At 37.6% G+C, this 27,392-nt stretch overlaps 1 protein-coding gene and 1 long non-coding RNA gene across 10 annotated transcripts in view; one reads left to right on the top strand and one right to left on the bottom strand.

The window, feature by feature from the left end:
* The window catches only part of VEZT (vezatin, adherens junctions transmembrane protein), a 79,818-nt gene extending 70,791 nt beyond the window's left edge, over positions 1-9,027 (top strand). For 5 of the 9 annotated variants that reach the window (XM_078337081.1, XM_078337082.1, XM_009004386.5 and 2 more), the window contains 3 exons: positions 2,467-2,573; positions 3,943-4,150; positions 8,022-9,027. In XM_078337081.1, coding sequence (XP_078193207.1) covers positions 2,467-2,573; positions 3,943-4,150; positions 8,022-8,530 — 824 coding nt within the window. In that variant the 3' untranslated portion in view covers positions 8,531-9,027. Of the gene's footprint in view, positions 1-2,466; positions 2,574-3,942; positions 4,151-6,958 lie in introns of all 9 variants that reach the window. The other 4 variants (XM_078337083.1, XM_078337084.1, XM_035257329.3 and 1 more) reach the window with 1 other exon arrangement.
* LOC128928596 (uncharacterized) overlaps positions 1-27,392 on the bottom strand; it is a 57,537-nt gene that overhangs the window by 14,219 nt on the left and 15,926 nt on the right. The gene's annotated exons all lie outside the window — the stretch shown is intronic.

The following is a 27,392-nucleotide window of genomic DNA, read 5'->3' on the forward strand; positions in this document are numbered from 1 at the left end:
CATTTATTACCTCTAGGGCCTTGTTACCCAGAGTTGTCCCCAGACTAGCATATAAGCATCACATGAGAGCTTGTTACAAATGGACCCCTGACTTTATATCTACCTGTATTTTAATAAGATCTGGTCATTTGTATCCATGTTAAAGTTTGAGAAATTTTAGAAACATTGCCCCAGGGCAAGGGTCTGCAATTTTTTTTTTTTCTAAAGATTTTCTGCTTTGCAGGCTGTATGGTGTCTGTTACAACTACTTTACTATGCTGTTGGAGTATGAAAGCACTCAGACTATACTTAACTGAGTATGGCTGTGTTCTAGTATAAAATTTATTTACAAGAACAATGGGGCAGATTTGGCAGGCCCCTGCTTTCAGAAAGAATTGAGGGATAAGGTCATCGGGGAGCTTTTTTCACTTTATAACTGTGCTGTTTGTAAAACTATTGCTGGAAGCATGTAGTGAAAAATCTGGTGGGTTTAAAAAAATTTTTTAGGCTTTTTTTTTTTTTTTTGAGAAAGCGTCTCTCTGTGTTGCACAGGCTGGAGTGTGGAGTGCATTGGTGTGATTTCAGCTTACTGCAAGCTCCCCTTTCTGGGTTCAAATGAGCCTCCTGCCTCAGCCTCTCCAATAGCTGGAATTACAGCTGTGCACCACCACGCCCAGCTAGTTTTTGTGTTTTTTGGTAGAGACAGGTTTTCGCCATGTTGGCCAGGCTGGTCACCAGCTCCTAACCTCAAGTGATCAGCCTATCTTGGCCTCCCAAGGTGCTGGGATTACAGGCTTGAGCCACCACACCTGGCCTCTCGTTAGATTTTTGTTAAATGAGTTACCTGCTGGAGCTGGCTCTCCAGAGATTGTTAAATATTCAGAAATTTGTGAGTCAGTTTAATATCGTTGGTAGCTTAAAATTGATCACAGTGGGTGTATTTACACCATGGGAACTGGAAATCAAGAAGTGCTGCCAATTGGTGTTTTGTTTTGTTTGAGAGCTGGATTACCAGCACTCTGTTTAATGTACCTGCTTACTGCTATTAACAGTAGTCTTATGGATTTGTTTTTCTTTTCTTTTCATTCAAAGAGCTCAATGTATGGTGTCAGCATTGATGTAATGAAATCTGTGTTCTTCTAGTTAAGCAATAATGGCAGTTTTTGAGCACGTAACTGTAGCAGGCATTGTTTTAAGCATTTTTAATGTATTTTTTAATCTTACAAAATAGTACTATTATTTTCACCACTATTCTACAGATAACTATAATTTAAGCTAGAAAGCACCAGGAGCTAGGATTTAAACCAGTTGTGACTAACTCTACAGCTCTTAGCCACCATACTAGTCTGTCTCTCATTAGTGCTTTCTATTAATTTATTATCTATTTATTTCTATTAATTTATCATTCTGACATCTTGCCTACAAACTGACTAGTCATCTTTTTATAACATTTCCCAAATATTTCTTCTTTTTTTTTCCCACCATTTAACTATTGTTACTTTTGAAAAGTAAAAATCAGGAAGTTTAAACCATACTTCTTTTTTTTTTCAAGTAGAAAGATAATGATGAATGGTAGCCAACTGGATACGAGACTAAGTAACCCTGTCATTAAATACCAAACACAAATTTTAAGAATCAATCAAAGTTAAACTCACTGGGGTGGTCTTTTAAAGATGTTTACTTGTGAACTCATTTCCAATTCCAGCTTCTGAAAGTTAAAATAGCCTCAGGGTAAGATTGAAGTTTGTATTTTGTGAAGAAGAGTGATGGTCTGTCTTAAGACTGTTCCTATGCTATGAATGATAATGTTTTGTTTGACAAGTATTTATAGAATACCTGGTGTATACCAGATACTGTAGTACCTTGGTCTTAAGACTGTTCCTATGCTATGAATAATAATATTTTGTTCAACAGGTATTTATAGAGTACCTGGTGTATACCAGATACTGTGGTCAGGTGAAGAGAGAAGGCCAGGTTCTCTCTCTTCCAAGAGTTTAAAAACTTTAAGTTGTAAATCTAATTTATTGTTGTTCATTTTAGTATCTTTAATTTTTTTTATAAATAAAAAGTTATTAGAACAAGTTGGACTATGAAATTGACAAGGCACCAAGGATTTTTTTGGTTGGGGGAGACAGGGTATAGCTCTGTTGCCCAGGCTGGAGCACAGTGGCATGATCACTGCTCACTGTAGCCTTGTCCTCTCCAGCTCAAGCAATCCTCCCATCTCAGCCTCCCAAATAGCTGGGACTACAGGCATGCACCATCATGCCCAGCTGATTTCTTTTTTCGTTTTTGGGTCTGTCTTTGTTTCCAGGCTGGTCTAGAACTCCTGGCCTCAAGCAATCCTCCCGACTCAACCTTCCAAAGTGCTGGGATTACAAGTGTGAGCCACCACGCCCGGCCCCAAAGATATTTTTAATTAGATGTTCACTCATGTCTGTGTGGCCTGTTTCTTATCTTTATTCCCACTCGCTCCCCTTTTTTAAGGCAAGCCTGAAATAGTATGTGAAAACCCACATTGTTCAGCAGCACCTTTGATGCAACCTACTCCTACTCTACACATTGCAGACAAAGATCCAATCCCTGAGGAGCAGGTAAGGGTGAAAATGACTGTTTTTCTGTTTCTAATGAGCTTCAAAATATAATGTATTGAATTTATATCAGACCACTAGTTTTTACTGCTTAACTCTGAATTCATTGAATCTGCCAGCAGACATGTTATTTATTATAGCTAATTTTATTATTCGTTATTTATGTCTACTTGTCTATATCTGAATGACTTTTAAAAGTGATTGAACACATTGAAAATTAGTACATTGGCAAAGCTACCTTTTGGGATGCTGGAGATGTTTTTATCTTGATCTGAGTAGCAATTACCAGTATGTGTGCATATGTAAAAATCCTGTGCACGTGACTGCATATACTATGATATACCTCACTTTTAAAAGCAATTTTTTAATGATCACTAGATCATTAGATATTAACAAAGATAACTTTAGTTCATTCTGAGGAAAACCTCTTTCCTTAGGTCATTACTTATTCAGTATTTTTTTTTCATGTATATTGCATAACAAATTACTATTCAGTATTCTTAATTGCAAGTCGAAACCAACCCTAGTTAGTTTAACAGACAGATACTTTATTTAAGCTTTTAGGTAGCTTACAGAATATTTCAGAGGGCCAGATAAGCAGGCTTGAATGAGGCTAGGGTAAATAGCCAAATCACTCAAAAGAACTGTTACAATGGAAATATCATTGCTAAATTAATAGGTGGAGACATTACCTTTTGCTCCATTAATGCTGAGTAGTAAAAATTACCTCCAGAAGTGCTACCTCAAGAAACATACCTCCCAACATCCTGCCAGAATGGATTTTTCAAGGTGCCTGCTTTTTGTATCACAAACTTCTAAATCCGTCTGATGCAGGCATGTCTGATTAGAGGATCTCAGGTCATTTACCTGCGCCTATACTGTAAGAGAGGCTGGGTAAGCGAGTATCCTACCCTCTTAGAGATAGGGAGAACCATAAGGTGGGGTATTCCCTAATCCTAGGAAGAGTGTTCATACTTTCTGGGAAATCAGAAAGAACCACAAGAAAGCAAACATGCCTGACTACCTCTCCAAACTGCCAGACCTTCTAATTTTGATTGGTTTTGATATAGCTAATGGCTGTAACACTAAGTAAGTGTATAGTATGGCATCAAATTAGAAAAATAACTATTGAAGTTGTTAAACTTTTTTATCCACAGTGCTTTTCTGTTAGGTTTTTTGTTTTTGTTTTTAAGATTTCAATTTATCTATAGGTATGCTTGCCTTTTTTTTTTTCCTAGCTCTGCTTTAATGACCTGTGCCAAATGCGAGTCCTTTTTTTTAAATCTCAGAGATAAGTGAGTGCAAGTAAATGAATGCTTACTAGAAAACTGTCTGCTTCAAGTAAAGTGCTTTTTCTTGTAATCATTTTCAGGAATTAGAAGCTTACGTAGATGATATAGATATTGATAGTGATTTCAGAAAGGATGACTTTTATTACTTGTCTCAAGAAGACAAAGAGAGACAGAAGCGTGAGCATGAAGAATCCAAGAGGGTGCTCCAAGAATTAAAATCTGTGCTGGGGTTTAAAGCTTCAGAGGCAGAAAGGCAGAAGTGGAAGCAGCTTCTGTTTAGTGATCACGGTAAGCATTGACTTTAGAGTAACAGGTTATTTCAATGTAGGGGAGTCTTTTTTTCTTGAACTATGACTGTTATTGTAGCTGAAGAATTCTTAGGTAATTCTTGGGGTTTTATAAGGGTCACCAGTATGCATAGCACTTTTTCTTCTAGATGTGAAATCAATTTGATTAATGAAAGATTAGGAATGTAACAACATTGGAAATATGAAGTCACACTTTTTTTATCAGTTATTTAATTTTTTGTTTTTAAATGGGCAGTGACTTGAATAATTTGGGATATTTTAAATGTTATTTTCAAATTTAGTGAATTTGAGATTCTTAATTCTGTTCTCCATATGTTAAAATATTAAAAAATACCTCAGTGAAGCACAAAATTAATAACCATGTTCACTGTTGAAAAAAATGGCTGAGGCACAGTGGCACACGCCTGTAATACCAGCACTTTGAGAAGCTGAGGCCGGTGGATCACTTGAGGTCAGTAGTTCACCAGCCTGGCCAATGTGGTGGTATCTCCACCACATTGTCTCCACTAAAAATACAAAAATTAGCCAAGCATGGTGGCATGCACCTGTAGTCCCAGCTACACGGGAGGCTGAGGCAGGAAAATCACTTGAACCCGGGAGGCGGATGTTGCAGTGAGTTGAGATCACACCACTGCACTCTAGCCTGGGCAACAGAGCGAGACTTCGTCTCAGGAAAAAAAAAAAGAATTAAAAGGTGGACCAGTGAACCACATCATTAGCGTTATTTGGGCACTTCAGGAAGGGAGGGGATGGGGGTGACTGTGGGCATACTCCCCATGCCCTGATTTTAGCAAAGTAGGATAGCTGGTGATACAAACGCCTTACATTCCTTTCTGTTTCTCACCCTTCTTTTCTTAAGTCAAACTTCATGGGAGACAGGGGAAGGAATCAGGGGAAGCTTAATACTTGACAATATCAACCTAGCTAATTAATGCCTGTGGATTTCTGAGTAGGTAGAGTGTGACTTTCCGTTTTAGATTATCTGTGTGGACCCTCAAAATCAACCGCCTTCCTTTTCCTTCCTCACTAGAAGTACATAGATTACCTATACTTCTGCAAAGTTCCTCCAGTTCTCTTTTTTTTTTCTCTCAGGAGCCCTACATTCTCCCCTCTCCAGATACCTTAGTTTTATCATTCCTCTTTCTTCCTGCTGGCCCCCTTTATAGCCCAGGTCCTCATTAGATTATGCTCATACATTAAAATAGCCTCTTAGCTGACTTTCATTTTCAGTACCTTTTTCTTCTAAGCTGTCTTGCAAACTCTTCCCAGATTTTTCTTCAACATTGGAGAAAAATGTTGGCTCTCTATCTTAAAACCTGTAGTGGTTCCCCCTTTCTTATTGTATTAAATCTAAACTCCTTTTCCTGTTTTCAAGTTTCTTCATCATAAGAATCCATCTATCCAAGTATATTTTCTACTATTTTTAACTATAATAGATTCCTCTACTTATGCTTATACAATTAAACTACAGTTCACAAAACTGTGATTTTTATGCATGAAAAAAATTTATGCTGGCCAAGCGCAGTAGCTCACACCTATAATCTCAACACTTTAGGAGGCTGAGGCAGGTCAATCACTTGAGGTCAGTAGTTTGAGACCAGTCTGGCCAACATGACGAAACCCTGTCTCTATTAAAAATACAAAAATTAGCTGGGCATGGTGGTGCGCACCTGTAATTCCAGCTACTAAGGAGGCTGAGGCAGGAGAATCACTTGAACCCAGGAGGCGGAGGCTGTAGTGAGCCGAGATCATGCCACTGTACTCCAGCTTGGGTGACAGAGTAAGACTCTGTCTCAAAAAAAAAAAAAAAAAAATTCATGCTTACCCCTTTACCAAGAATTCTGCCTTCTCCACCAAGATTGTCTACTAGTCTATCCTCCTCCATGAATCCTTCTCTGAGTGCTCCAGCTCTGCCACCTCTCCTACCACTATAGACCCTTACACTAGAGGGCCATTGTGATGCAATATGAAAAAAGTCTTGAGCAGCAAAGCATATAGCAGAGAAGGGAAATGATTAACAGATTGATTTCCTGCATTCTGTTCATTCATATACTAGGCCTACATACGTCAGAGATTAATTTTAGGCACTAGTTAATCAGAGATACATTTTAGGCACTGCTGTTTTCTATATGTTCAAGGTTTTGTTTTGTTTTGTTTTTTATCTCTGTAATGTGTAATGAAATTACAGTCTTCTTGAATAGGGGCCTTATTATCCCACAGCATTCATTCAGCAAATTATTCATTCAACAAGTAGTTACTGAATACTTGCTATATGTCAGGCACTGTTTACTGCGGTATCCCTAGCATATAGATCAAGAGACAAAACATAAAGCCTCCTACCTGCCTCAAGGCTTGCATTCTAACACACTTGTCAATTAATCCTCTCATTACACAGATTATACCCCCCCATTTCATTAGTAATAATCATGAATATCAATTAGCTTCTAATATATGTTGCATTCTTTAAGAGTTAACAGATTTATAAACTAAGAATGTACATAGACTGAACATAGCATTGTATATAAACTTATATCCTTTTTTATTGTTTAGTGTTTGTTTTCTTCATATAGCTTTAAAATTATGCTATTGACATTATGGGCAAAGATTTATCAATGAGAGAAATGTGTGTCTTTTTCAGGTATGTGCTTTTGATATAGTTTACACCGGAAAGGGTAATAATGCTGTTTTAGTTTGTGAAAATAATTAAAAAGCTGCTGATGCCATAGAATGCTTTTCCCATGAAAAATTTCAGTACATCTTCCAGAGTTGTTCTCATCTCTGCCTACAGGGGTAAAGCCCGAATGGAATTAGAGGGGGAAAGTCTGCACTGGAACCTGCTGTGGCCATTTTTTTTCTGTTGTTGCTGCTTCTCTAGTGGAGTTACTGCAGCTTAGGGATGGTTCTTGGAAGTGGACACGTTTTACAAAAATATGTTTTTAAATACACGCCAGCTCTTCAAGAAACACTTTTTTTCCTTCCGTCATGCTTCATACTAGATTGTATTGTACTAACCCCTCATGCTGGGATGAGCGACTGCCTAGCAAGCAACCCACTGCCTACTAACATCAAGAGGGGCTAAATAAAACTACATTTTCCTTGCAAGGACAACTTCTACCGTATGAATATATATTATATTTATGTATTATATTTTGTACAATAGTTGATCTTGAATGCAGACTTTATTTCATTTGTATTTTTCTGTAGTACTACAAAATGTGTACAAGTTAAGGCTTTACTTTCATTAGGGTCTTGTTAGGTGGTTGGCAAGTAAGTTAAATTGTATGTTGCATTTTTCCCATGCTGTTTTAACTTGTAAATATATATGTATACATGTTGAAGACATTATTATCTAGATTGCTTTCGGCCTTTTATCCGACATATTATCAGTGAAAACCATGCTGCTCATTCCTTAATACAATAGTTCTCACTTTAGTGTGTATCAGAATCAAGATGAGGACTTGTAAAACATAGCTGGTCCCTACTCCCAGAGTTTCCAATTCAGGAGGTTGGGATCAGGCCCAAGAATTTGCATTTTTAACAAATTTCTAAGTGATAACTGATAATGTTCATTCAGGGACCATACTTTGAGAACCACTGCTTTAATATTTTAAATAAGGTAATATATGAGGTGTCTTAAAAACCTTTATCAAATCCCTATCTCAGTTCATTTCTTAGGCATTTTCTCAAGTGTCCTGGATTTATAAATTTTTATTGATTTTACTAGAAAGTTTTATTTAGCTTTTATTTGTTTATTGTTCTTTTTAAGAAAAAAGCTGAGAGTTTGAATTAAAAGTTTAAATCATTGCTAGGTCCTTAGTTATTTTTTTTTCTTTTTTTTTTTTTATTTGAAGCCATGTTGAAATCCTTGTCTCCTGTAGACCCAGTGGAACCCATAAGTAATTCAGAACCATCAATGAATTCAGATATGGGAAAAGTCAGTAAAAATGATACTGAAGAAGAAAATAGTAAATCCACCACAGCAGACAATGAAATAAGTAGGACTGAATATTTATGTGAAAACCCTTTAGAAGGTAAAAATAAAGATAATTCTGCAAATGAAGTCTTCCCCCAAGGAGCAGAAGAAATAATGTGTTACCAATGTGAGAGCGAAGATGAACCTCAAGCAGATGGAAGTGGTCTGGCTGCTGCCCCTCTAACTCCCAAGGACTCATTACAGCCCTCCATTAAACAGAGGCTGGCATGGCTACAACTGTCCACAGATTTTACCTTCACTGCCGGCCTTGCTGCAGAAGTGGCTGCTAGATCTCTCTCCTTTACCACCATGCAGGAACAGACTTTTGGCGATGAGGAGGAAGAACAAATAATAGAAGAAAATAAAAATGAGACAGAAGAAAAGTAAGAACCAAGATTTACATGAAGTGATTTTAGATTGTTCCTTTTACAAAAGTGTTTAGCGTCAAGACTGGAAAGGGAATATAAGTGTATACTGTATATAAAGCTAAGATGTGGATTTACAGGAAGTACCCTGATTTGAATAACTGATCTGAAATTAGTAGTTACCTATAAATGGCAGATCTTTTAGGAAAATAAGAGAAAGGTAAGGGCTCTTTTGAATAAACTGCTGTTTTATTTGTGGCACAACTGATCAATCTTGGAAATTCTTTAAGTATTTTTAATAAGAAATGAATTATTTCTTGCCAGAATTTGCTACCATAAGGTGATTGGGAAAATTCTGTTGCAAGAACATTAACATTTAGTATGACTCCTTTTTACTGTATTCTTGCAGTTAATAACTGCAGCTATTATGTTAATAACAAGTTCTTTGTATTTTATTTTTGTTTATACCAGTCTTAAAACAAAGATCCGGGTTCTGAATAAAAAAGAAAATTCATACAATTGATGTGTGCTGGGGTTTGGTACTAAAAGTAGTTTCAGAGGTGCATGGGCTATATGACATTGCTTATGTTTCCTTATTCATGTATTTAGTAGTGAATTTTAAGATGTCCTAGTGATCTTTAAAAGAAAAACATTGTACCATTTTTAGAAGTACACTTTCACCTTTCTTTTTATGATTGAAACTGATGATGTCAAAGTGGAATTCCCGTAGTCCAAGCTCCCATCCCCAATTTAGCAAGCAGAAAAAAGTTCCTTGTATTACTTTACCTTGGATAATTGGGTGCCATTTACACAAACAGGTCACAATGCTGCTGTTTTCTACCCCTGTCCACCTTAATGAGATTCAGGAACCATCCCATCAGCCTCCTGGAAAACATCCTTGTCTCCTTAGTACTTCATTTACAAACTACCTCTTAACAGAGACTGCTTTTCAAATTGGCCAATCTGTTTTGTGTTGTGATTGCATTTTCAAAGAGTAATTATTTTCAGCATATACAGTTTCAAAACCTGTAGCTCCTATGCAATAACATAGTTTTATAGGCATTATTTGGGGGAAATGTAGGAATAACTCAATTTATGTTGCTGTCCTAGAAAGGAAATTGCATGATGAGTCTAGATTGTAAAGAAACACATTTAAATTCCTGTAACTTACCACTTTTACTAAGTAAATTTACTTATACCGAAGAGGATTTTTTTATTTCAGTAATCCAAGGAAATTTACTTTTTAACCTGAGAAAAAACCTTGGTTCTACTTTATATAAATAGTAGAGATTATTGTACTATAAGTGATTTTGCCTTTTGCCAAAATCCTGGAACTTACCTATAATTAACCTTTTAGGAGCAATACCTTAGGTTGGGCCTTGCTTTTCCACTTAGAAATAGCTAAATTTCAGTTTTAAAAATCTTTACGTGTTATAATTGTTATATTCTTCAATAATACTTAGGGTTTACTTTCTTATTTAAATTGCTTATTTAGTTTGCCGACTTTATTTTTATTTGGACTTAGAAGAAGCAATTATGGAAAAACTTGGTAATCTCTCTCCTAACCTATAACCTTACACAGGAAGAATTAGAGTTTAATAATTTTTAATTCTTTTATTGTATGTTATTTTTATTATACCAATTTAGGGGAAATATCTTCATAATATTTTATCAGTTTTATTCAGTGCTCTCTAAGGTGATACTTTTTAATTTAGAAAGACTAAAGAATTTTAATCAAGAATTTTCAGTCTTTCTTTCTGATCTGTTTCATTCACTACTTGTTACATAATCCAGTTAAAACTCTACTTGTTGAAATTATGGCATAAAGATTTTGTAGCTTTATTTGAATATTTGTTCTTTCGTGTAGTTTTCATCTTTTAAAGTATTTAAAATATTTTGAAGATAAAGTATTATCTTCTCTGCAGAAATTCCCTGACTAATTTTCTCTTATAATATTTGAAGTCAGTGTTTCTCAGTTATATTAGTGGGTTGTATTATATATCACAATAAATAAGTCTTATTCTTTAAATGCAAATTTTAAACTATACTCCCAGAGATTCTTAGTTGGTCATTTTGGAATGAGCTATAGGTAATGTTTATGCCCAGTAAATTCTAGGAACCTCTCTCTAGGACTTTGCTCTTCTTGCTACGAATACCATAGGAAATACTGAAAAACAGGCCAATGTAATATAAGTAGGTATTCTTATCTGTTATTTTTCTAAGAATATTTTACAGCCAGGCGTGGTAGCTCACACCTGTAATCCCAACACTTTGGGAGGCCAAAGTGGGCAGAACACCTGAGGTCAGGAGTTGGAGACCAGCCTGACTAACATGGAGAAACCCCGTCCCTACTAAAAATATAAAATTAGCCAAGCATGGTGGTGCATGCCTGTAATCTCAGCTACTCGGGAGGCTGAGGCAGGAGAATGGCTTGAACCTGGGAAGCGGAGGTTGTGGTGATCCAAGATTGTGCCATTACACTCCAGCCTGGGCAACAAGAGTGAAACTCCATCTCAAAAAAAAAAAAAAAAAAGAATATTTGACTTCCCTTAGCAGGCTTTTGACTAGATTTCAAAGCTGCCACCCTGGCCGGGTGCAGTGGCTCATATCTGTAATCCCAGCACTTTGGGAGGCCGAGGCGGGCAGATTGCCTGAGCTCGGGAGTTCGAAACTAGCCTGGGCAACATGATGAAACCCCATCTCTACTAAAAATATAAAACATTAGCCGAGCGTGGTGGCAGGCACCTATAATCCCAGCTACTTGGGAGGTTGAGGCAGGAGAATCGCTTGAACCTAGGCCTAGGAGGCAGAGGTTGTAGTGAGCCGAGATTGTGCCACTGTACTCCATCCTGGGCAACAGAGCGAGACTGTCTCAAAAAAAATAAATAAATAAAAATAATTTTAAAAAAGCTACCACCCTCTATACAGAAGAAGCCCTCTGGTGGGGGAGCGGGAGGGAACATTCAGGGAAAACTACAATTGTGCTCTCCACATTTTACAATGATTTTAACAGTATGATTCTTGTTAGGAGTAGCATCCCAACAACTTTTAATACAGACATTTCTGTAGTTTGTTTTACTTGGACAAACCTAGTACTTAATGGAAGAATGCATGTGAGAGTCTGTTTAGGTCAGTCTTGAAGACAGGATTTTTACTCTTTGTCTACCTACAGGTAGGAAAGTCCATTTAAAACTCAATTTTCAGGCTAGGCGCGGTGGCTAACACCTGTAATCCCAGCACTTTGGGAGGCCGAGGCGGGTGGATCATGAGTTCAAGAGATCGAGACCATCCTGGTCAACATGATGAAACCCCATCTCTACTAAAAATACAAAAAAAAAAAAAAAATTAGCTGGGCATGGTGGTGCATGCCTGTAATCCCAGCTACTCAGGAGGCTGAGGCAGGAGAATTGCCTGAACCCAGGAGGCGGAGGTTGCAGTGAGCCGAGATTGCGCTATTGCACTCCAGCCCGGGTAACAAGAGCGAAACTCCATCTCAAAAAAAAAAACCAAAAAACAAAAAACAATTTTCTTAAAAAGAAAAAAAGTAATATTCTGATTTACATAAGAAAAGATATAAAGCTTTTAGTGTTAAAGCATAAAAAAAATTAAGTTCTGATACATTCCACAAAATTGTAAGTCATCGGAGTGTGAACCCCAGAAGGGGACCCTACAGGTCATTTCACTCCAGTGACTTCACTTCCCATCAGTAATATAAAATATGAAATATTTTTGACAAATTATGAGAAACCACATGGGAGTAAAAGTTCAACTGATTTGGTTTAATCATAGCATATTGTTTCTATACCCAAACCAAAGAAACGAACTAAATACTATATAAGGGTATGTTATAGGTCAGCTAAATTATTGTTTGAACTAAAGTAGATATTATGCTAGGAATGACAACCAGACAAAGCATAAAGATTGATTTATTTTTTCCAATTCTACTCACAAGAAAATGGCTATGCAGTTCACACTTAATTAGAAAATAAAGCTACAAATATTTTAGAAGAGAAAATATTTTTTAAAGTCCAGTAACAATTCATTTATCTGTCATTTATCATAGACAGGTGATTAATTTGCCTAAGTTAACTTTTCAGCTAACTAAAACAAATCCATTTTAATGATTTAATAACTAAATGTAGTACATCTCTACATTGTCTAGAGTATGTAGAATATGATTTAACTTTTTCTGTCATCTTTAGGAATATCAGTTTCTATCATGGGGTGATAAATAGAAACTCACCCTCAGGGGCTACTGAGATATATGTCAGATACCCCTTTGCAATATGACCTCACATTGCTGTGCTTTTTTGAGTTATGCCTGTTTTTCACAGTTTCTCTATCTTCCCTTATAATCAGCTGTCACTTTTGCCGCTGTCTTGTGTGCCTGCCTCCTGCAATAGGCCCCTAATTTGCTGCTTCTAATCTGCTGTGGACTGAGAAACCAGATTGCCAAGCTTGCTAGAATTGTGTCTAAGATAAGAGTAAGTAGACTGAAAGAGAGCTAAGGGGCTGTTCTGTCAGTAAAGTGCATGGAGTTTGTGATACCCATTTGGCTGTTTAGCATTCTTGTGTTTGCTGCTTAGTTTCTTATTAAAAACTTGCTAAAACAAATACTTATATGTGATTGCCATAGATTTGAAGTTCTAATTCAGTTTTCAATAATGATGTTTCTAGGACTTCATTAATGAATTCAACTATAAGAAAAATTAGGCTATCATTTTTGAATAAATAATTGTGTATATTTCAGGAAAATGCGAAATATATTGTTCTCATTCATTGTTCTTAGTACAGTACACAGATTTAAAACTTATGGTACTGCAAATATAACTTCAACTCTGTTCATCAAGACGTATGTTTTAGAATTATTGATATGAGACTACAGATGGCTATAAGAACTGGCTAACTTGAATATTTGGGGAGGGAGTCACTCTAGATATCCCAGTTTCCTGCAGAGTTGGAACCTCTTTCAGCACTAAAATCATTTGGAATAATCTCTGAAGAAAATCTTTGTAAAATTGATATGCATTACTGTCTTCTTAAATAATATATGAATGTATTTTAATTTGTTTGGTATCAAAATGATCAGCATTAACGTTACTTATTAATTTCTCATAGACTAATCAGACATTGAGAGCTGTTTGTCCCTGTACTAAATGGCCCCATTGTGATGTACTCATTTTAGTTTTCATGTCTTTGTTTTTTAATAGTCGTTCTGATTCTTCCATTTCTATTACTGCTTGCTTAAGTGTGCCTGTAGTAGTAGCCCTTCTCCTCCTTCATAATGTGCTTTCTGATCTGCTTTCATTTTGGAGACCCGATGACTACGTTCATTAGACTTACATATAAAGTAAGAGTAAATAAACTCAAAGTGAAGACTTGAAGAAGTGGATTATGCTTAAATGCATGGATTTTGTGACATTTATTACTTTACTCCCTGTTTCATTGCTATCGTTAAAATAAGTGAAGTTACTGAATTAGATACCTTCTCTCAAAATAGAAAAGTTGTTATTGTACAAAAGAAACCATTTTGTTTACATACTTTACTTTCTCGAAAATTAGTTCTATACTGTAATTATTTGGCTCTAATTAAAACTGGTCCACTCAGGCTGGGTGCTGTGGCTCACACCTATAATCCCAGCATTTTGGAAGGCTGAGGGAGGCAGGTCACGAGGTCAGGAGATTGAGACCATCCTGGCCAACATGGCGAAACGCTGTCTCTACTAAAAATATAAAAAATTAGCCAGGCATGGTGGCACACTCCTATAATCCCAGCTACTCAGGAAGCTGAGGCAGGAAAATCGCTTGAACCTGGGAGGCAGAGGTTGTAGTGACCTGAGACTGCACCACTGCACTCCAGCCTGGTGACAGAGCGACACTCCATTTCAAACAAAACACAACAAAACAAAACAAAACTGATCCGCTCAAGTTAGCATTTTTTGATAGTATTTTCTATTTGAATTGGAGACTACATGCCATTAAGAATTTCTTTGACTTTTTTTTTTAAGAGAGAAATGTATCTTCATTTTCAAGACATGAAATAGATTAAGCCCTGGAAAATAAGAAAACATTCATTATTAATGTCAGAGACCTGAGAGGTAATAAGATTTATAGACTATAGACAATTATACCACAAAGAATTTAGTTTTTGATTATGCTACTTTTAAAAACAGGATCTTTATTTTTATTCAGCTATAGTAAATGTACATTAAAAGCTTACCAAAGGTTATCAGTGTTAGATCTAATGATATTGGCAGATATTTGAATGACTAAATTCCTATTGTCATTCTGTACTTGGTATATTTAAACTGTAATTTAATATCACATAAACAGGATTATTTTTCTTTCTTGAATGAAAAATAAACAAAATTTGCATGTTATAATATTTGTAAGTAAAAGTCAAATCTGTGTAGAAATAGAATATCCTAGCATCAAACAACTTATTTTTAGCAACATCGTGATTGTGTTTTAGTAACTGTATATTGACTCATGCTTTTATTACAAAGTAATTGGCAAGTCAGTCTGTTTATTTTATGACCATGCTTCGTAGTCAGTGTTCAGTTATCCATGCTAATGGAAGGGAGCTTTGGTGTAATAATCATAAAAGATGGGTGGTCCAAATCAGTTTCTTAAGTTGAGACTGCCATTATAGAAGAGATAGTCATGATGCCAAAGCCAGGTTAGTGACAAAAGAAGAAAACGTCTGAGTGTAGTTTTGAAAGGAAAGTGATTCTATTCAGGGTAATTGCTATAAACCAAAAAGAGGATGAATTGATTCAAGGATTCACACATGTAAAAGGTTAGCATGAATGAGGAGGAATTGATTTTATAGATAGTCTAAAATGTGTGATAAGCTGGGACATAGTGGCTCACACCTATAATCCTAGCACTTTGGGAGGCTAAGGCAGGAGGATCTCTTGAGGCCAGGAGTTCAAGACCAGCTTAGGCAGAAAAACAGCAAGACTTAGTCTCTACAAAAAAATTAAAAATTAGCTGGATATGGTGGCACATGCCTGTAGTCCCAGCTGCTCAGGAGGCTGAGGCAGGAGGATCACTTGAGCCCAGGAGGCCACAGCTGCAATGAGCCATGATTGCACCACTGCCCTCTAGTCTTGATCTGGGCAACAGATCAAGACCCTGTCTCAAAAATAAATAAATGAAAATAAAATGTGGGATAAATTAAACTGCATATAGTATTTTTTAATATTATATATTTTAATATATTTTAGCTTGTCAGCAGTGAAATTAGTTTTATCTGTATGTATTGAACTTCATTTAGCAATGTATTATTGTAGTAGTACAGTATTTAAGCTGCATATTCTTTTGACTACATTATCCTTTAAAATGAGTATATTCTGTGAGATATGGTTATGGATATATGTATTTCCTCTCCTATTTATATTGTAAGATTTTCTTAAGGTAAGGGATACTTTTACTATTTTAGGCTCTATGTTTTTTAGTTTTATATCATTTCCTAAAGGTTAACTACCTACAAATGAATATTATTGAAGAATTTTTTTAAAACTAAAGCATGTCTTTTATAAGTTTACTTTTATAATATCCTAAACAAAGCATATCCTTTTTCCCCCTCCTTAAGTAAATTCTCAAGGAAATTCACTTCATTTCTAAATCAAAGTATTTTTCTGCACTTTTATTGCACCAATCTGTTACCTTCTGTTTATATTATGGCTTAAATAATGCTTACTCAGGCACGTACTAGCAGCTGACAACGTACAGAAGGCTCCAGAAATGTCACTCCCATCCCTAAAGGTTGGCGTATGGTCCCGGTACAGTCCTGGAGGTCCGTATAGGTGAAAAGCCCAGAAGTCGACTTGAACTGAAAGCACTCCCAAGGAGTTTGGTTTTGTTTGGGTTTGTTCTAGGTATGGTCCCAGGGATCCCAGATTAAACCAGGCCCCTGGGCCTATCCTAGAACCAACCTAAACTCGCGCATCATTCCTGGAACATCAAGAGTATGAAGACTGAAGATAACCTGAGGCTTACCAGACATCCTGTATTCACTAAGATTCACAGTTTTTTGTATGTGTGCCTATGCTTTTGCAAGAATTGGATGGTTAATCCTTCTAAAATTAGAGGGTTGACATTTGGTGACAAAGTCTTCCCCGCCTTTGGCATTATAGTAATTTGTCACAATAGAAATTCCATACGGTTATTAATTTATTCTTGTTTTTGATCAGTTCTATATTTGTAGCTGAAGCAATTTAGCCCTAAAAAAAAACCCAAAATCAACTTCTCCCTCCAAATTAAACTCTCCTTCAGATTTAATGGTTGCTGCTTTCTTCAGTGCTTTTCTTCTTGACACTGTTATATCAGTCTCATGTAAGTGAATAAGTGTTCATAATTTCTGAAGGGCATTTGGTCTTTGCCATCTGGCTTCAATGCCAAATGATTTTAAATTCTTTTTTCTGGAGACTAATGACTTTTTCCTTAATTTGTTATTGAATTTGCCACATTTTAGAGCTCACTTTTAGAAGTTCTGCTATGGTGAATGAAAACAAGCTAGAATGATAACAGTAGAAATGGGTTAATACCTCACATTTTACATCAGTATTTTATAAAAGATTTTTAGTAAGTTTCTCTGTTTTAATTCCTTGCCACTCTGGATTTTAAAAATATTCTGACCTAGTTGATCCATCACATGGTCTCATATCAGAACCGTTGCATCACTATAGTCACATACATGTTTTTCTGTTCAATTTAGGAGACAGTATTTCTGAAAAAGTATGAAAGGACCCCAAATCCAAAAGTTATGATGCACAGTGAAAATGTATACTTTTAATAATACTATGTTCTGCAGTAGGTTTAGACCATGTTTGAAATAACCGCAGACTAATCAGAAACTCCAAGTGAAAGGAACTCAAAATTGTACTGTTTCACCAAGCTTATAACACCAGCAAATTGAGTCAATAGGTTGTTCTTAAAATAGGACTGTGAGCCTACAGACGCTCACTCTGAAGAACTCAGCCGTGGAGTTAGTTCTGTGCTAGATCCATCACAGACATGCTCCATCCCATAGACTTCCTTACATAGCTTGAAATGAGTGAACCCATCCTTGATTTAGATATATGTTCTCAGTATTTTGGGAGCCTTTCCACCTTTTTTTTTTTTTTTAACATTATCCATTGTAAACACTGAAAATAAGAATTCGTGAAGAGTTAAAAAGTCATGGCTTGTTTACATAGTAAGTTTTTGAACTCTACATTCAATCCAGACACTTGAGTGTTAAACTGTGATTTTTTTAAAAAACAAATATCATTTGAGAATATTCTTTCAGAGGTATTTTCATTTTTACTTTTTGATCAATTGCGTTTTATATATTAGGGTAGTACATTTCCTACCCTACCTGAAGACTTGAGATTAGAGCCTTTTGGGGGATAGCCAAAGTACTCTCTTTTTTTGCATCTTTTAAATTGTGATTTTTAAAAGCACATACAGATTTTGCCATCTTAACCATTTTTATGGGTCTAGTTCAGTGAGATTAAAAACAGTTACATTGTGAAACAGATCTCCAGAACTTTTTCATCTTGCAATTCTGAGATTCTATACCCATTAATCAACTCATATTTTCCCCTTCCCCACAGCCCTGGCAACCATCATTCTAATTGTTTCTGTGAATTTCACTACTTTAGATACCTCATGTAAATGGAATCATGCAGTATTTTTCTTTTTGTAGCTGACATATTTCAGTTAACATAATGTCCTCAAGGTTCACCCATATTGTAGAATGTGCTAGGATTTCCTTCCATTTTAAGGCTGAATAGTGTTCCATTGTATGTATTTACCACATATTTTTATCTATTCATCTGTTGGTGGGCATTTGGGTTGCCTCCATCTCTTGGCTATTGTGAATAATGCTGCTATAAACATGAGTGTGTGCAAGTATCTATAATGTTTTTCTTCTTTAAGACAGTACTTTATTTTCTGCATTTGATCATATGGAATTTTTGTCAACTATTTTAAAGGATTTTACAAGAACCCAAATATAGATTTAGACATATGTGTATTATTGTTGTTCCTTTTAAGCCTAAGAAGTCTCTAATAAAATCTGTACTTCCTTATATCTTTTTGTGTGTGTAACTTTTTTTATTCTGTTTGCAACATGGATTAGTACCAAAAGGTAATAATCCTTTTCCTTTGCTTTCATCTCTGTTTTTCTTCCATTATAGTATTTTTCAGAATTTGCTAATATAGCAAAAGATGGCAGTTGTCTATAGTGAGAGGTAAGTGGAAAGTTGTCTGGGAAAGCCTTTGATTCATTAGTCCAAGTTTTGTTTGTTCATTTAAGTGCCTCATATAATTTATCACAGTGAAAACAGTAGGATAAATTTTAAGTTTCATTTTTGCCATTCCCAGTGATTGTTAGCCACTGAATACATTCTAGGCATGTTCTATTTATTGACTTATATAACCTCCTTGACAGAGGAGACACCGACACCTAGAAGATCATTAACATCTGATGAAGCATACTTTGATGAGTTGGTTGAATTAATGAGTTATTGATTTGAACATTTCTAGGCTTATCTATACTCTTAGGAACAACCATGGGAACTCCAAAATGGATCTGTATGCTAAATGCTGAAGAGAAAGTGGCCTCCCTTGAACTGGACTTTTAAATAATAAGCCATTTCTTTTCAGAAAAGATTTAAGGCAAGGGATAAATATCCATAAAGGCTATTCGAAACTTGACCCTTGTCTGGAATTTTCTAATTAAAAGTATGAGATAAGATAGAATATGTGTAACTACTGGATTCTGAAGTCATTGGGTAGGAAATATCCCATATGGTAGTCATTCCCTGTCTTCACAATTTGCTTTTGAAGATCTTTTAGCAGATGTGCTATAGCCATTGAAAATAAAGTTGGCAAATAGTAATTTTCCCCAAATGTACATCCGTAAAAGTTAATGAACGTTTTCAGAATCTGGTCATTAAAAATAGCCCCTTTTATGTGGAAGATCTCCAAATGTGTCTTTATGAGAAAATATTCATGGTATCCACGTAAGTTCCTAGAAGTATATTCTTAGGAGATACTATTTAAAGATAAGAAAACAGGTTCAGTAGTTTTCTCACTCAGTCATACACAAAGTGGCAGAACCAGTATCCTAATCAGATAACTAGATCCTAAGAGATACCAACATCTGCTCTTCATCATTATAATAAACTGCCTATGCATACATTTCATTTTACATCTAACCTCTAGGAGACAGTACAGAAGACTTGAATATTTTTAATTTAAGTTTTTTAATTTTTTCTAAAAAGAGACAGGGCCTATGTTGCCCAGGATGGTCTCAAACTCTTAGGCTCAAGTGATCCTCCTGCCTCAGCCTCATGAACAGCCAGGATTACAGGTGCAAGCCACCATGCCAGGCAAAGAGCCCTTGAATTTGGAAGTCGTTAGACTTGAATTCTGGATTAAAAACTATTTCTCGAAAACTCAGGCAAATCACTTAGCCATATTGGGCCACAGTTTCTTCTGTAAAAACAACAAACAACATTAATTATGATTTGTAAATGGGACTAGACCTCTGAAAGCCTCTTCCATTTTTAAAACTGTTCCTCTATTTCTTAATACTAATAAAAAGATGCTCCTCTACTATGGAAAGCCACGTTTGTCCTGTTCAAGAGAGATACAAGAAAGAGCTTATTTTTAGACACAGTAAATAACCTGAGAATATTCAACTGTTAGAGATTGGACAGAACGAATAAGAGGGACTTGGGAGGCCAAAGCAGGCAGATCACTTGAGGTCGGGAGTTCAAGATTAGCCTGGCCAACGTGGTGAAACTCCATCTCTACAAAAATACAAAAATTAGCCAGGCGCGGTTGCACATGCCTGTAATCCCAGCTACTTGGGAGACTTGAGACAGGAGAATCGCTTGAACCTGGGAGAAGGAGGTTGCAGAGAGCTGAGATCAAGCCATTGCACTCCAGCCTGGGTAACAGAGTGAGACTCTAAGCAAAGGTGGCAGGGGAAGGAGACCTTACTTTAAAAAAAAAAAAAAATGTAGCTAATTCCAGCACAGAACGTAATACTGCAGAAGTGAAAGTACACCCTTGTATTTTCAAGCAGTCCAGCACAATACTTGAAAGGTAACATGTACACATTATGAGGGAACAATAGCTCCCTGTGATTACATGTTATTCCCTTCTCCTTAGGTAGCATAATCTTTCATTATGAAGGGATGTCTAATTACAAAGTTTTCTTTGTGGGTATACAAGTTTCTGGTTTATCTTCATTTCTGAAACAAAATAATCTATTTCTTATTTCATGTCTAGAACCATCTGTGAAGCCAGTGTTGGCTGTAATGGAGTCCTCTGTGGCTCCTTGATCAATAATGCTTTGTCTCTGTTCTTTAGCACCCATGCCTGGCTATGAGCCATGAAGCCGTTTATCTTGCTTGAACTTAGAAGACCACGCTATGATATATGGATCATGATAGCCAATGACAAGATTACAAAACAAAATACATATGTAAATATTTTACAAGATCTGAAAAACTTAATGATTATTTCTAAACAGTGACATAAGGGTGGTTTTTAGCCAGTTTTTCCCCAAAATGAATTTGAAATACTTGGGAGGGAAATATGCAATTTAAAGACTTGATATAGACCAGGGGCAGTGGCTCATGCCTTTAATTTCAGCACTTAGGGAAGCCAAGATGGGATGATCACTTGAGCACAGGAGTTCGAGACCAGCCTGGGCAACACTGTGAAACCCCCTCTCTGTGAAAAATAAAGAACTATCATGGCATGGTGACACACACCTGTAGTCTCAGCTACTTGGGAGGCTGAGGTGGAAGGATTGGAAGGATTGCTTCAGCCCAGGAGGTTGAGTCTTTAGTGAGTCATGATTGTGCCACTGCACTCCAGCCTAGGTGACTATAGTGAGACCCTATCTCAAAAAAGAAAATCGTTTTCAATATGTTGATAATGTTTCATTCTTATTTGGGTCTTATATTCACACATAAGAAGAAAGCTTTCCATTCTGTGTATATTCAAGCTATCACCTCACAGGCCTAACCTGGGGCCTAGAGGAATTGGGGTAGCACTATGTAGTGTTCAGTTCTGGCAGGAATAGCTTAGTCCTAATACAGAGAAATGTTAGGCTAGAAAAAGACTTAGGTTTCTACACGTCTCAACACTACTTGAAAATACAAGGGTATACTTTGACCTCAGCAGTATTAAGTTCTGTGCTGGGACTAGCTACATTTTTTTTTTTTTTTTCTAAACTGGGGTCTCCTTCCCCTGCCACCTTTTCTTACAGAGTCTCACTCTGTCGCCCAGGCTGGAGTGCAGTGGCTTTATGTTGGCTCACTGAAACCTCCTCCTCCCAGGTTCAAGCGATTCTCCTGTATGACTACATCCAGTAACAATATTCTAAATTTTTTCTTAATGATGTTTTATTGAGTTTGAATTTTAGTAGAACATCAAAACCTGGAATACTCTAACCCAGAGGTTCTCAGCACTTTAACAACCAAGAACCCCTGATACTCACCATGGGCCTCATGTTTTGAAGGATTTCTACCACAAAGTCTACATTCATTAAAGGCCCTAGAATTTGTGCACACACATATACACACTCTGCCTTTTCAAGATTAACCAAAACCAGCCTGGCATGGTGGCTCACACCTGTAATCCCAGCACTTTGGTAGGCCAAGGCAGGCAAATCACTTGAGCCCAAAAATTCAAGACTAGCCTTGACAACATGGCAAAACCCTGTCTCTACAAAAAACACACACAAAAAATTAGGTGTGATGGCACATGCCTGTAAGCCCCAGGTACCTGGGAGACTGAGATGGGAAGATCACCTGAGCCCAGCAGGTCAAGACTGCAGTGAGCCATGATCATGCCACTGCACTCCAGTCTGAGCAGCAGCGTGAGACCCTATCTCAAAAAAATTAAATAAAAATTAACCAAAGCCATAATGACCACTCAGAGTTTGCTGCATGCCAGAAACACTGTTTAGTGCTGAGGACAGAGCAGGGAACAAAATTTCTGCCATCATTGAATACTGGAGGGGAAAGTTAGACAATAAATATATATTGAGACACAGGTGATCGTAAATGCTGTACAGAAGATAAAGCTAAATATAGGGCTATGAGGGAATGGGGAATACTTTCTTATATAAGGTGGTCAGGCATGAAGGGAGTGAGGGACCAGCCCCACAAATACAGACAGAAGAGATTCCCAAAAATAGTGAGAGGTAGTGGCTGAAGCCCAGTGAGAACGAGGCTAGCAAGGTCAAGGAGCACCTTGTAATGAATGGAATATGGTTTTACTCTGAATGAGATAGGAAGCCATTGAAGGGTTGTAAGCAGTGGAGTTGACATGATTTGACTTAGATTTAAAGACATTATTAAGTTTAAAAAGCATTCTTTTGGCCAAGCTCGACGGCTCATGCCTGTAATCGCAGCACTTTGGGAGGCCAAGGCGCACGGATAACCTGAGGTCGGGAGTTGGAGACCAGCCTGACCAACATGGAGAAATCCTGTCTCTACTAAAAATAGAAAAGTAGCTGAGTGTGGTGGCACATGCCTGTAATCCCAGCTACTCGGGAGTCTGAGGCAGGAGAATCACTTGAACCTGGGAGACAGAGGTTGTGGTGAGCTGAGATGGTGCCATGGCACTCCAGCCTGGGCAACAAGAGGGAAATTCTGCCTTAAAAAAAAAAAAAAAAAAAAAGGCATTCTTTTTCATGGAAGTCTGACAGGGATGGGGAGAAAGGAGACAGGTTGGCTATTGCAGTGATCTATGTGAGGGAGGATGGTTGGTGATGAAGGTTGTTAGGAGGGTCGAATTCTGGATATATGATGAAGATAAGGCCAACAGGGTTTGCTGATGTAATGAATGCAGTCTGAGAATGGGGAAGTCTAAATGATTCTGAGGTGTTTGGTCTAAGCATCTGGAAGAACAGAGGTCCTTTCTGAGATGAGACAGGCCGCTGGTTTTAGATAGGTTCAGTATGAAATAGCTATTACTCATCGGGTGGAAATGTTGAATAGGTAGTTTGGCATAAGAGTCCAAGTTTGAGAGAAAGATCCAGAATGGTAAATGTCTGCATGTTGAATGGTGTTTAAAGTCATGAACATAGCTTGCCGCAGGAGGATTGCTTAAAGTCAAACGCTGGAGGCTGCAGTGAGCTATGATCTTGCCCCTGCATTCCAGCCTGGGTGACAGAGCGAGATCCTGGCTCTAAATAATAAGACCGGCTGAGTGCGGTGGCTCATGCCTATAATCCCAGCACTTTGGGAGGCTGAAGTGGGTGAATTATTTGATGTCAGGAGTTCGAGATCAGCCTGGCCAACATGGTGAAACCCCATCTCTTTTCTTTTCTTTTTTTTTTTTTTTGAGATGGAGCCTCGCTCTTATTACCCAGAGTGGAGTGCAATGGCGCGATCCCGGCTCATCGCAACCTCTGCCTCCTGGGTTCAGGCAATTCTACTGCCTCAGCCTCCTGAGTAGCTGGGATTACAGGCATGCGCCACCATGCTCAGCTAATTTTTTGTATTTTTAATAGAGACGGGTTTCACCACATTGACCAGGATGGTCTCGATCTATTGACGTCGTGATCCACCCACCTCGGCCTCCCACGGTGCTGGGATTACAGGTGTGAGCCACCGTGTCCGGCCCTGATGAAACCCCATCTTTACTAAAAATACAAAAATTAGCCAAGTGTGGTGGTGCATGCCTGTAATCCCAGCTACTTGGGAGGCTGATGCAGGAGAATTGCTTGAACTCAGGAGTTGGAGATTGCAGTGAGCTGAGATCACGCCACCCCACTCTAGTCTGAGCGACAGAGCAAGACTTTGTCTCAAAATAATAGTAAGACCAAAGTCATGAACATAGGTTGGAGTACTGAGTCAGAATTCTGACATCCTTGGGGAATCTACATTTCAGAGGTTAGGAGATAAAAAGAAACTTGCAAAGGAGACTGAAAAGGAGCAGTTGGTGACAGAAGAAGCAGTGTCCTAGCGGCTGAATAACGTTGTTATAAAGAGGCCATGATTAACATGTCAAACGCTGCCATAATGTCAAGAAAGATGGGGCCATTTGTATATCTTTTTTGGAGAAATGTCTATTTAGGCCCTTTGCCCATTTTTGAATTCAGTTGTTTATTTTTATTGTTGAGTTGTAGTTCTTTACATATACAGGTTATTAATCTCTTATCAGATATTTGCAAATATTTTCTCCTATTCTGTAGGTTCTTTCCTCTATCTTGATAGTATTCTTTGATGCACAAATGTTTTTAATTTTGCTGAAGTCCAATTTATTTTTCTTTTGTTGCTGAGTTTTCTTATCTATTTCAAACAGTACAATAACGCTATCTGATTCATAGGTTGTTGGTTGATTAAATAAATTAATACATGTTAATACAGATAAAGGGATTGGGACAGTGCCTGCCACATAAGAAGCACTCCATAAATGTTAGCTATCATCCAGGCTAACCTTACGGTATAAAACCCAGTGGTCAGTGGGATAGAATTAGGACATGCGACACAGAAGCCAGAGGAGGAAGGGGTTTTAAGAAGTGCCTGATCAACTGCACAAATCTCGCAAAGATGATAAAAATAAGCAAACAAGCAAACTTAGACATGACATCTAAAAGTCAGACAGTGGTGTTCCGGGCAGACATCAAATTATACTGGGTTAAAAAAATTTGCTAGACCCTTTCTGATCTCCAGAGCCAGGTCTCCTGCCGTTTCAGCTCTTAGGGTGCTGCAAGATGAGACAATCTGTTGGACTTTGCTGAGACACAGCAGAGAGAACACTAGATTTAACTGGGTTAAAGTATCTGGTCTTCTACCACTTGATCTCTGTGGTCGCCTCGCATAGCTTCAGTTCCCTCACTTTTTGAGAACAATTATTCCAGTTTCACAAAGGCACTGACAGGTTACGGGGAAGAGTAAGCATAATAGTAAGTCATTAATTATTAAGGTCAATACATGGTTCCTTTCTGATTCCATGACTTGTTCTGTTATTCCAATACTGTTGGAATGAACACTGTAGTTCTTCCAGCACACCAGGTCCCACCAGCCACAGCCACCTGTGAGGTGTGATACTCCCATTTTACAGATACTTGGCTTATAGGTTTGCAATAATAAAGTGAGATTAATACACATCAAATGCTGGCAACAATATTGGCTGCAGTTTCATTGTAATGAAAGTCACTGCCAGATTTTTAGTAGTGCTTCTGTCTTTGGGTTCAGTTTTTGGGCCACTGAATTCCTCATAGCTTATGATGGTCACCACCTTACACAACCTCAGCGTTGCCGTAAGAAGGAAGTGCTTATATGTTATCATTGAACGTATCAGTGGAGAGCTTTTTGTTCCCTCTGTTTTGGTTGCAGATATGAGAACACACATTAAGTGGGTTGTGAGTGTTCTGTTTGAGGAGTTCATCTACTGGTGAATAAACTACATGGTGCTCCTGCTGGGTTCCTACAGCAACCAAAGCAAAGATGTCTTCACTGGAGTAACTATGTCCAGTCTTGAGCACTTTCACCCTTGTAAGCCACATTTTAGAGCAGGATGTAAGTCATATTTATTTAGTCTGGTTTTTACCCTACTGTCTGGCTCCTGCTTATTCTTTCTTTTTTTAAGATTTACATTTTCCTTCCTTCTCGCCTTCCCTCCTTCCCTCTTCCTTTCTTTCTTTCTTTTTCTTTCCTTCCTTCCTTTCTTTTTCTTCCCTCCTTTCTTTTCCTTCCTTCCTTCCCTTCTCTCTCTTGCCTGCCTGCCCTCCCTCCCTCCCTTCCTTCCTTCCTTTCTTTTCTTTCTTGTCTCACTCTGTCACCCAGGCTGGAGTGCAGCGGCACAATCTCAGTTTACTGCAGCCTCAACCTCTCTGGGCTCCAGTGATCCTCGCACCTCAGCCTCACAAGTAACTGGGACCACAGGCATTTACTACTAGGCCCAGCTACTTTTTGTATTTTTCTGTAGAGATGTCATTTCGCCATATTGCCCAGGCTGGTCTCAAGCTTCTGGGCTCAAGCGATTTGCCTACCACAGTCTCCAAAAATGCCAGGATTACAGGCATAAGCCACCAGACCTGGCCTATGTTTCTTTTTGATTTATTACATATTCTAAGATATCTTAGGAATGAACAGATTTTGAAAATAGAGTAAGCTATTCTATAGAGAATACCTGAATGGTTTAGAAAAGCCAAAAGAGCTATTATGATTTTACAATATTTTATTAATAATGTATGGTAACAAATAAAAAGAATATTTAATTCAACATGCACTTATTGAATGACCTTTGTACTAAACAGACATTCACAGACATGCTCACATACATGCCTGGGAATCCTAATTACCACTTCCGGCAAGATAACAATTCCCTAGTTCACATTTAGTTTAATCACAGGACCCCTAAAAGAAATTAATCAAGGCTGGGCGTGGCAGCTGACACCTGTAATCCCAGCACTTTGGGAGGCCAATGTGGGCGGATTACTTGAGGCCAGGAGTTCGAGGCTAAAATGGTGAAACCCCATCTCTACTAAAAAAATAAAAAAATTAGCCTGGGATGGTGGTGGGTGCCTGTAATCCCAGCTACTCCGGAGGCTGAGGCAGGAGAATCTCTTAGAACCCAAGAGGCAGAGATTGTGCCACTGCACTCCACTCCAGCCTGGGTGACAGAGTGACACTCCATCTCAAAAACAAAAAGAAGTTAATCAAGTGGGCAATTTATTTCTGTGTGTTGTTCCCTTACATATTAAAACTATCCAGCTCATTTATTTGGACTCGCTCTCCCATGCCACCATCCTCAATGTTTAAATCCCTTTTTACTCATCAGGTTAATGTGAGAATCCTATTGCAAAAGCACTGTGTAAACTGAAAAGGTTTTCTTTTTATCTGGTTGGGGGATCC

The sequence above is a fragment of the Callithrix jacchus genome, chromosome 9 (assembly GCF_049354715.1).
Source record: "Callithrix jacchus isolate 240 chromosome 9, calJac240_pri, whole genome shotgun sequence".
In the NCBI taxonomy this organism is placed as follows: domain Eukaryota; kingdom Metazoa; phylum Chordata; class Mammalia; order Primates; family Cebidae; genus Callithrix; species Callithrix jacchus.